The sequence below is a fragment of the Plectropomus leopardus genome, chromosome 19 (genome assembly GCF_008729295.1).
Source record: "Plectropomus leopardus isolate mb chromosome 19, YSFRI_Pleo_2.0, whole genome shotgun sequence".
NCBI classification, from domain to species: Eukaryota; Metazoa; Chordata; class Actinopteri; order Perciformes; family Serranidae; genus Plectropomus; species Plectropomus leopardus.
In genome coordinates, this window is record NC_056481.1 from 1,863,575 (window position 1) to 1,875,144 (window position 11,570).

Below are 11,570 nucleotides of genomic sequence, written 5' to 3' on the forward strand. Positions count from 1 at the left end.
TTGCATGTTTTTGGAAATTTATTTTTTAAAAGCTGGGGAAAAAGGAGAAAAAAAGCTATTTAAACTGTATTATTATGTAATTATTACTGAAAAACAAAACATCATGATAATAATAATAATACTAATAATACTACTACTACTAATAATAATAGATTTTATGTTTTGGGTTTCAGTAATAATTATGAGTGATAAAGACATTGACTTGACATTGAATTTTGGTCACAACCTAAATTCATTCAAATATTAACTCTGTTGGTGGCCAGCTGGGACAGTTTAATTCATGTTTTTTTGTTTGTTTGTGTGTTTTTTTGTTTGTTTGTGTGTTTTTTTCGTTGTTTGGTTTCTCGCAGCACCGCACTGATGACGATCTTCCATCGTCTGAAAATGAAAAACACTCTTCAGACTAAAATTTGCTTTGCTTTGCTTCTTAAACAAACCATGTTAATTTTTACATTTTGAACGTTTATTTCGTGATATCAGTCACAGCCCGGTTAAATAAAGATTCTTCCAGCAGCTCAACTGTGAAATAATCCAGAAATCACAATCAAATTTCACACAGTTTTAGCTTCTCCTCTCATGATATGTACTTTGTTTTTAGAATATTTACCCAGAAAAAAAAAGGAGAACAAACAGCAAATAACTCCAAACATCACGACAGCGACTAAAGCGTCCAGACCGTCCTGCTGGTGTCCGACCACGAAGGCCGCATTCCCATACGAATACCGAGACTCCTTCATCCCTCCTGCTTGTGGAGGTTTTCGGGATTTCCTCCGCTCGTACCGTTTGATTTTTTCGGCTAATCTACTGCACAGACACGAGCGCTCGGCCTCTCAGACACGAAGCTAAACACTGACAGGAAGCTACGGTAAGTTTAGTTCACTCGCTCTGGACGGATAAATACGATAAACGGCGACCACATGAAGTGACGTCAAAGTTTGATATTGCTTTATATTGCTGATATATGAAGGTGTTTGTTGATGCTACACAGACGGAGGTCGGGTTAGACGACGCCGCCAACGCTTCGGAAGTTCTTCCCAATAATCACTTTAACCAATCTGACGAGAGTTTTGGACATAATTTTAAAAACAATTAGATCTCAAAGATTTGCCTATTTCTTGAAAAGGAGCTGCTCACCTGGCGCACACGGCGAAAAAGTTTGATTTCGCAGTATGAATTTGTGCGGAAGTGTTTCTCCTGCAAGCTCACGCTTTTTACAGACTTTACGTTATGATGAAGACAGTTTTTTTATTATATCACTTTTCTCATCTTGATGAAAACTTTACAAATTTAAAACCACCATAAAAGAAATATTCATAACAGAAAAAGTTAATCTCACTTTCAAGAATCTTTGGGACCGATCTCTGAAAAAGTCAAGTAAAAGTCAGCTATTAATCTTAATTCATATTTACATTTAAGTTTACTTGAAATGTAGCTGTTTCAACTTAATTTTGTGAAGTTGCTGCAACTTGAAAATGACCATTTGAATGACCTCGTTCTTTTAAGTTTTAGCGACTTCACTAAAACAAGTTACTCTGAACACGATCACGTCAAAGAGGATCTCGCTGATGCTAAACTTTGCTGATCTGCAAGTTCTGTTTTCTCGACACGTTTAAGAAAATACAGATCAGGTTTCACGCGGACCAGTCCGCATTACATCACCCAGCAGCGGGAGCGTTTTATTGGTCTGATGCAGCGCAGTGCATTCTGGTAGTTGTAGGTTTTCTACCTCGTGAGAAATTTCTTAAGTATTTGCATCTTTCTACTGCAGAGACGAGACAGATCAAATCTTTAAAGTCATTAAATGAAAATTGAAAATTTAAGAGGCAGGGGAGAGATTTGGTGCCATTATTGTCTTCCCATGATTGATAAAGTGACCAACGGGCAAAATTTCTGAAGCGTTCACGAAGTCTGTTGATTCACAGCGATCTCCCTCCAGTGTTTTAACCGTAGAAACATATTTCACGCTCTGTTTCCGACAGTAAAATGTACATTTTTATGCTCTTGATATGCATTTCTTTTCCATGTAATTCAGGTCAAAACACTGGAGCGACGCCGCTGACTGGCGGGTGCTGACGACTCAGATGTGCAGAGATAAATGTGCAAACAGAACAGTTTCATGCAGAGTTCAGACGGGAGTCCACAGCTGGCAGGTAGGAGGAGATGAGGAGTCGCTGAGGAGGGAGGACAGAGTTGAGCTCGAGCTCAGGATGGCTGGAGGCGTCCCGCAGACGTCTCTTGCTGACGGAAGAATCTTCTAGAAGGTCAGCACTGAAACGGGGAGGACAGTTAGCTCTCAGCGGCAGGATCACTTTGGTTTCAGCTTCGTCCGGTGGGAGTCGCATGCGGGGCGGCACGGAAACAGAGAGGAGGAGGAGGAGGACATGCAGACCGGCGTGCGCGGAGGCGAGATCACTTACAGTCGACCTCCAGGATGGCTCTGACAGTCCGCGTGAGCTCCTTCGCCTCCTGGGCGAGCGTGGCCGCCGTCCAGGGACTCTTCTTGTAGCGAGGAGGGAGGCCTTGTGACGACGAGCCGACTTTAACGTCTCCGGAGCTGCAAAATAAGAGACGGAGGAATCAGCGGTGAAAAACCACTCGGTTATTTCGCCTTTGGATGAGGCCTGAAAGGGTTAAACCGTTACTAATCTTTACCTGCAAGGTTTTGCCAAATAAAGATTCAAATCCCCAAAGTTGGACAAATTGCAACAAAAAATTGTAAAATGTGACAAGAAAATTACTTAAAAATTCATTTTAAAAAGAGAGGATTATCAGAAAATTATTTTAAAAAACAGAGAAAAATGTCCTTCAAACGATATTAATAATTATAATAATTTAAAAATATTTTATTATTATGTTACAGAAAACAATATAATGAAAAATACTCTTTTTTCCAGCACTTCTTAAGTAATTTTCTTTATTTCTTTTTTTTATATATTGTATTTTCCTGGTTTTGCTTATTGTCAGGTAATTTTCTTTTCTTTTCTTTTTTCTTTTTTTTTTTTACTAATTTCTTGCTAATTTTGGGGCCATGTGTTGATAAGTTGCTGGCTGTCTGAGTTTGAAAGAGCTCAAACTCATTTTCTCAGGTTTTAAAGAGTTAATGTGGTTCGTTTCAGGCACAAAAAAAACAAAAAACACTTTGTAACTGTTAGAAAAGAGATCAAGCTTTGGCTAAAAATTCCCACTTTTTTCTGTGAGGGGTGCTACTGTCTCCTCCTGCTCCTCCTGCTGCTCCTCCCCCTCACTGTCCTCCTGCTCCTCCTCCTCTTCACTGTCCTCCTGCTCCTCCTCCTCACTGCCCTCCTGCTCCTCCTCCTGCTGCTCCCCCTCCTCCTCCTGCTGCTGCTGCTGCTCCTCCTCCTCCTTCCCACTGTCCTCCTCCTCCTGCTCCTCCTCCCCTCCTCCTCTTGCTCCTCCTCCTGCTGCTCCTCCTCACTAGCTCAGTCAGCTGATGAGGAGTCTGCAGTTTTTCAGGAGTAAAGGAGCGAACAGGCAGCTGAGTGTTGAAAGTCACTTTGCTTTTTTCTTTTCTTGATTTTTGTAAATAAATCACAGCTTTTGTTCAAACTCATTTCCACTTCTCCTTTTTTTCTTTTCTCTGGTTTCATGACAGAAATTCATGTTTAATGTATTTTGGGAGGCTGCGATCACGTGCTGAATAAAAAAACCCAGAGCGGTCCAGTTAGGAGGCCGGTTGGGGTTTTGGATGAGTTTCCGCTCAGGAATGTTTTCACCTGAACTTTGAGTAATTTTAAGGTGCATCCTAATTTTTCTTTTTTTAAAAAAACCTAACCGCAGTAACTTTACATGAATTTCATAACTTTGTGTTAAAAATATAAATTTCCGGGATGCGTTGCTAAAAACACAGATGTTTGGTGCCCTAAAAGCAGAAAAAAAGATCTGGTTTGTGGTCTGTGACGAGGTGATGAGAACGTGTTAAATACTGAGCACTTAAATCATCAGTATTGATTATCATGCAGCATGTGATCAGCTGATCGATGTTTGGAGGCGTGTTGCATTTACCTAGTGATGCATTTTACATCAAATCACGAAGCAAGTAAAGCACCATGAACAAAACCAAATCTACTCGTTAAAATAAACATTTTTGTGTGTTGAGAACAAACAGAAACAGACAGTGTTTTTAAAAACAGCGGCCTCCTGCTCGTTAGAGCCTCTCCTGTCGGTTTACAGGTTCGGAGGAGCCACTAAAAGCTTTAAATAACTCGGCGGAGCTGCCGGCTGAGGTCGGTTTGTCACAGCCTGATGAATAAACTCACACCTCCACGTGTTTGACTGATGCAGGAGCTAAAAACACTTTATGAAGCTGCAGAAGTGGCCGCGTCTCCATGGTTGCAGCTGTTAGCGGGTTCACACTCCCGTCGGTAAACGGCGAGCCCGCTGCTCAGACACGGTGATCCTCTTTGTGCTTCATGATTTATTCTCCTCTGAAGGACGTTTCTTTCTGTCACGTGTCGCTGGATTCAGGGCGACCGATGACTTTAATGAGAGTGATATTCAGCGTCGGTAACGAGCAGCGCCCAAACAAAGAGGAGCGGCGCCTCGTGCCCGCTGCCCTCCGTGAACCCAAATGTAGGTTGGCCCTACTTTTTTTGTGGCCTAGAAAGGGACGGACAGGTGAATAAAGAGAGAAAAGACGAGCAGGGGGTCTCGTGGTTATGAAAGACGAGTGGAGGTGTCCCACTGACCTGCGGCGAAATAAAAGGAAACCTGGCGGGAGGTGTCACAGCTCGGTGACTTAATAACATGACCGATTGACCTGATTTACAGGATGTGACTTACACAACCGAGCAGAAGGCGCTGATAACTCGTCTCATTGTTCACAGAGTGCACTCGCTCGAGTTACATACGGAGGAAGACATTTATTACAGGAATAAATCCTGCCGTTACACATACAACTGAAGAAGAGGCCACTATTACCCTCCATGATTACTAACAGGAAAGAACGGAGGGAGCAAAACGGAGGAGAGGAAGGACAAAAAAAGCAGGAAAGATGAGAAATGGCAGAAAAAGATGGGAAGAATTTAGGGAGATGGTCCAAAAAGTAAAAATGAAATAATAATGATGAAGGAAGGAAGCACTGCAGAGTAAGAAAAGTTTTTAAAAGAAGGATGAAGTGAAACAAAGAAGGGGAAGAAAGACAGAAGTCAAGAGAGGAGAGAAAGAAAGAAATGTGACTTCAATAAAACACGAATAATCAACGAAAGACAGAAGAAAACAAAATAAAACCTAAACAACGTGCAGAATAAAAAACGACAAGAAAGATGAAAACACAATGGACTGAAGGAGAAAGAGACAGGTGGAGGAGGACAGAAAGACAGAAACAAAGAAGCAAAAATAATAACGAAGGACGCTGAAACTGAAAGAGAGATAAGGAAAGACAGAGGGACAGAAGGACAGAAGGACAGAGGGACAGAGGGACAGAGGGACGGAGGGATGTATGGACAGCTGTTGCTTTTCTTCTTCTGTGGTGTCGTCAGTGACCTCACAGGTTGAGACGTTTCATAACGGCGCCGCGCGCTGTGGGCGACCATTAACAGGAGCTGCTGCACCTGCACCGAAGTGGGCCACGTTGTGTGTGAGTGTGTGTGCGCGTGAGTGTGTGAGTGTGTGTGTGTGTGTGTAAACTGGGCTAATGGGCTCTGTTCTCTGCAGGATCTCTCATTATGTGTTTCCAGCGGTTGGTCACACAAACGCACACAGACACACACAAAAATAACACTGTACAAACGACATCATGAACTCAGGCACACACACACACACACACACACACACAGACAGACACACACACACACTGAAAACACACACAGCATGTTGTATACTGCTGTAAACACACACTATTACATATTCTGTACACAAAAAACAACACATATAATAAAGCACACAGAAATACACACACAAAAACACACTCATGTGTACACATGAGTACACATCTGTACCTACACACACACACACACACACACACACACACACACACACACACTGAATCACACATACACATACACACACTGATAAATCCACACACACTAAAACATCCTGAAAACACACACGAGATGCAGAGCTGGTGGTTGCTAACGGCAACCAGTTTAGCAAATCATACTCATCAGCATAGCCGTCGCATCAATTTGTGTCTCACACACACACACGCACACACGCACACACACACACACACACTGTACCTGTAGCTCTTTGTGGGTCCTTGACTTTCAAGCAGGAACTCCTGAACGTTCTGCGGAAAAACAAACAAAAACAAAAACAAATATGACTGATGTGCTTTTATTGGTTCATTTCTCTTTAACTTTGGGCTGAATCAAAGATTACGACACAAACTAAAATCCTGCAGAAGAAAAATGTCGTTTGAGGTTGTCGTGATCTGAATCTGTTTTATCTCTGAAATATGTCAAACCTGAATATTTAGGATGATGAAATCCTTCAACTTTAAGTCAGTAAAGACAAATAAATCTAAACATCTAAAGACAAATAGACTTGTAATAGACATTTATAAATGATTTCTAAATATCTATTACATTTATAAAACGTTGCTCGGCGGGTAACAGGTGGTCTATGCTTGTTTTTGGTTAAAAAAAATCTGTAATAACATGAAAAAAGCGTTCAGGTAAAGCAAATAAATGAACAAATAAGGAATAAAAGTTTCTACCTCCACAAAACTCAGCAGTTTCCCCGTTGACATCTCAAACCCCTTTTTGGTCGCTTCGCTCTTCCGTAGTTGACACTCCAGCACGGCGACTCTCTTCTTCAGCTCCTCCGTCTCCTCCTGAAACCAAAATAAAAAACATTAAAACAGAACAACAAAGTAAACGTTTTATTCTTCTTTGCAGCGCCTCTGCTCATTTCGCATGAAGTCATGATGGTAAACTGAACATCTGGAAGAACATGAATTTCTTAAGTGGTGATGAATTTTTTTTTACTATTTTTAGACATTTTTATGACTAATTGGACAAAACTTTGGTCAAAATATAAAAGGACTAGACGGGTTTCCATCACAGATTTGCACAAAACTTTGTGATATTTTCAAAAAACTCAACGTAGAGCTGACTGTGTTTCCACTGAGGGATGTTCTGTAACTTCTCTGGTGATAACATCCCAGTAACCATGGCAACCGATGTTCAAAACATCAGCAGCTTTATTTCTTTTGCAGCCACCGCACTAGCCGTCATTATTTCCAATCCAAGGCCATGTAGGCGTGTTATGGAGCCGTGATGGAAAGGCGAGCCCCTTATATGTGGGAGCGGCCACGTATGAGGGATTTCTGGGAGATGTAGTCCACGATTCCTTCGTGAAATCGTGGATTCAAAACTTCCAGACGATCTGCTCAGCCTTCTCAGAGTTATGTGATGCAGTAACAGCTCTTGTAGCTCCTGAAAGTCGCCTGAAATAACACCTCATGGTTAATGGAAACCTTCTTCTCCCATGTAGTTGATTTGAATTCGACTTTTTGAGCACCTTTTCAAGGTATTCTAATACTTGATTTTTCGAAATGTAACCGCTATAAACACCTGGTTTGACCCCTGAAATATTAAACTGTGCAAAGTTGAAGGGTCGCTCTTGTTAATGACTGTGGACGTCATATTCTGACACTGTCAGAGGATTTCCTCGTAAAAATAAAAAAGCCCGAGTCAGCACTTTGTTTTCACATTGTCATAATATTTACAGCAGAGAGATTTCTGCTGATCTGTAAAAGCTGATTTGGCCTGCGGCGTCTCAGCTCGCCATCAGCAGCGAGCCCGCCGCCGCCGCCGCCGCTGCTGACCTGCAGGTTGCTACCCAGATTTCTACCAAAATAACCTGATGGAGAGAAAGGCGACGTCAGCGAGGAGGACGGAGCAGAAACGCTGACCCAGATTCACGCTGAGGATGGAGGGAGAAACAAAACATGGAGGGACGGAGGGGGAACGGAGTCAGAGAGGGATGCTGGGAAATGAGACTTTGCATTAGAGCGCATTGATGATTTCTTTAAAGAAGCATAAAGACCGAAACAAAACATTTTCTAACTGAGCTTGTAAATAATTGATTTGAACATGAACTACATGACTGACTTGTCTTATTTTAGTTTGAGTCAGGAACTAAAAATGTGCTTGAAATTAATAGATTTTGTTTGGTTCTTCTTTGTTTTTGTGGTAATTTTCTTGAACTTTTTACTAATTTCTTAGTAATTTTTTGTCATTTCTAGTTAAGTTATTTACTCCCTTCTTCTCATGTTTTTGAAAGAAATCAAGCCGCTCACAAATCACGATGAAAAAAACGGTTTTAAAAAAAGTAATGTTTTACTTCTTAACCTCACCTTTTTTTTGTTGTAAAAAGGTCTATTTAGGCCAATTATTGTCTTTTTTTTCTTTTCTTTTTTTTTTACCATTAGGTGATTTCTGCATTTAAATTCTTCGTCCATTGGAATGAACAGGGAAAAAAACACATTAGGCCTCCCAATCTTTTTTTTTTGCTTATTTATGAGTGTATCTAGAGTAGAAATCCATCATTAATTTTATTATTTATTTTATATTATTTTTTATTTTTTAAGTGTGTGTGTCTGGAACATAATCGGTTTCTGGTGGCGTTACGAGACAATCTACAAATGTATTAAAAAATAAAAAAAAAAAAAAAAATAAATCTGTTTTGGTGAACCTAAACTAAAGACAAACTCAAATTTAGCTCTGACCAAACAGTCCCGTCGGTCACCTTATTGGCCGGCGGCGGAGGCTCCACCCTCTGAGTCTTGAGCTCGGCGATCTCGGCCTCCAGCAGGTGGATCACCTCCTCGTAGTCCATCTCCATCCCCCTCGCCTGCTTCTGAGCCGCCTCGGCCAGCTGGATCCGAGTCCTCAGAGCACGACTCTCCTCCGCTCCCAGTTTTACTTCCTGCACAAAGGTTTGCAGAGGAAGGAGGAAGAGGAGGAGGAGGAAGAGGAGAGATTCATCATCACAGCTCAACAAGTGAACAGATTACTCAGCAGCGTATCGGCGCTGCGTTCAAGGTCTCAGAGCTCCTTGACCCCCGTTCGTCTCTGAAGGTGCTGCAGCGGTGATGTTGAATTCTTGGTGTCGGGGCGAATTAGCGTGATGAAGATTTTCGCCCAGCGGGCCTGTCAGCGCTCAGCATATTTCTGTCTTTGATAAGGTTACCGACATTTGTTAGAGGAATCATTCAGGACACCGGAGCAGTAATGTAATGTGTACCAGTTAACTCTGGCTGACCCTTTGAGACCTGGATCGACACAAGTTTTCTTGTGCTGCGCACAGACACCTTTTACATGCTGTTTAACCCTAAGAATATGAATATGAATATGATTTAAAATTATCTTTCAGAAAAAAATATTTACATACATAGATTTTTATTATTTTTTTTAGCACATTTTTTGGGGGTATTTTTGCCTCTTTTTTTCTTGTTGGCTTTTTTTAAAAAAAAAAATTATTTCTTGTTAACCTTTTACTAATTTATTGCTAATTTTTTCGGACCGTGTCTTGTTAATTTGCTCATTGCCTTCTCCCCGTGTTTTTGCAAGAAATCAAATCAGTTTGCTCAAGTTTTAAACGGTTAACTCCTGTCGATCCTACAGAGCGAAACAACCATCATGTGAACTGTTTTTTGTTGTTGTTTCCAGTCATTCAATTATTGAACATAATTAAAAAAGTCATCAATAGTTTTTGTAATGCAATGTCTAATTCTGCTGGTTTATCTTTAATCACTATGAATGTGGTTAAGTGTGTCTAAGGTGGTGAAACCAGTGAAACCAGTGACTCGCTCCATGTGGTTGGAACAGAGCTCCAGCTCACAGCGAGTGTTTGAGGCCGGGAGGGAAACCGGCCGTCAGTGGAAGTTACATAACTGAAACACACACCAGCAGCAGCGAAGACACTGTAACCCCTCTTGACTGGGAAGTAACCACTCCCAGTTACTGTAGGCACACTGGAAGCCAGTAACTCTAACCCTGCAAACACCGGAACTCCCGCAGCGCGGCTCGCATCACGCTGTAAAGCGATCCTCGCAGGTAGTAAAAGATAACGAGGCTTTACAAACGAGTCGTGAGTTTTGTCACGCAGCAGAGAGAGAATGACTCAGCATTAAATCTGAAGACACAGAGACGGAAACACAAACGTTTATATGATTTAACGTTTTGCTCAGAGTACGACTGCTGGCCACATACTTTTGTACACTTTCATGTCCTGGTTTTATGCCACATTTCACTCCTGTGTTTGGGTTTCTGTCTGTAAGAGCTGTGGACCACCTGGTGCTTTATTCGGTAATCATCACTACACGACACGGGACATCCTGCAGAAATCAGCCCGTTCTCACTTCGAACTCGTCAAATACGTCCGCTCTGTAATGTACGTCGACGAGAACGTGCTCGGTCAGAACCGGTGGCGTTGTTATGACTCGCTGGGGGACAGCAGGCATGTCCACATGCAACACGGATGCATGGGCGGCATCACTTAAGAACACGGATAGATGGAACTTTGCGTGTGCACGAAACACTGAAGGACGCTGCCGGTAACCACGTAATGAAAGGAGCACGAGTGTGCGTACAGGGCGGGCAGGAGGGGACTTTCATGTGGCAGTGCAGAGTTCGCTCTCCATGTCGATTTGTGTTTTTTACTTCTACACCTTACCATGTGCCTATTTTGCCTAGAGCTAACCATCGTGATAGTACACGTTCGTTACCACGTCACGTTGTCTGTCAGTGACCTTCTGCATCAGCTGTTTACGCTCTGGGGTCACGTTACCGTGAAGTCAACAAATGCAAATGATGGGATGAAGCAGCACGGTCTTTATGTTTACACAACAGCACATGGAGACCAACACGGACCGCCACGATGGTTAAAATTAGGCAACAAAGTCACAGACGGTGAGGTTTAGGCAAAAGAGACTCATGGTGAAGTGCAGAAAAAAACACACACATCCACATAAAAAGCGAACTCTAGACGCTGCACACGAGTCAGTTGTTCGTAGAACCCACCCCCCCACCGTAAGCACACTCGTTTTATTATGTTATTACCGGCCACGTCAAGTGATGCCACCCGCGTGGTCATCTGACGCCATCCAGCCGCGTTGTGGCTAAACTAGCTCAAACACCGAAAGCACCGTCAGAGCTGATGTATTTGACGAGTTGGGGCTCAGATCGAGCTGATAGATGCAGACGTCCACTGTTGAAGCGACGATATGTGACCACTTGGGATGAGATTGGTTGGCTGCACACTGATGGCACTTTTCCGTATAACTGACTGAGTGTGGACGTTTCTCTGCTTAGCTGCCAAAGAAAGGATTCAGTCTTTGTTTGAGTCTCTCCTGCCTTCAAATTACCACTCATTTTCTCATTAAAACAACATTTAGAGAAGCAGCTCTCCACCAGTGTCTTCTGTTATTGTTTATGCAGCCTTTGCACGCACATGCACACACACACACACACACACACACTCGAAGTGGTGTTGGCGGCTTCACTCTCCTGCAATGCTGTCACATGCATATGCAGAGAGAGCTAAGCGTGCACGCACAAACAAACACACACACACGAACACACACACACACACACACACACACA

The 11,570-nt window shown here is 42.4% G+C and overlaps 1 protein-coding gene across 1 annotated transcript in view; it reads left to right on the top strand.

The window, feature by feature from the left end:
• heatr1 (HEAT repeat containing 1) overlaps positions 1-2,059 on the top strand; it is a 25,683-nt gene extending 23,624 nt beyond the window's left edge. The window contains 1 exon segment of the mRNA XM_042508174.1: positions 2,033-2,059. Within this exon segment, the coding sequence (XP_042364108.1) occupies positions 2,033-2,059 (27 nt within the window).
• Positions 2,060-11,570: the final 9,511 nt, after the last annotated feature.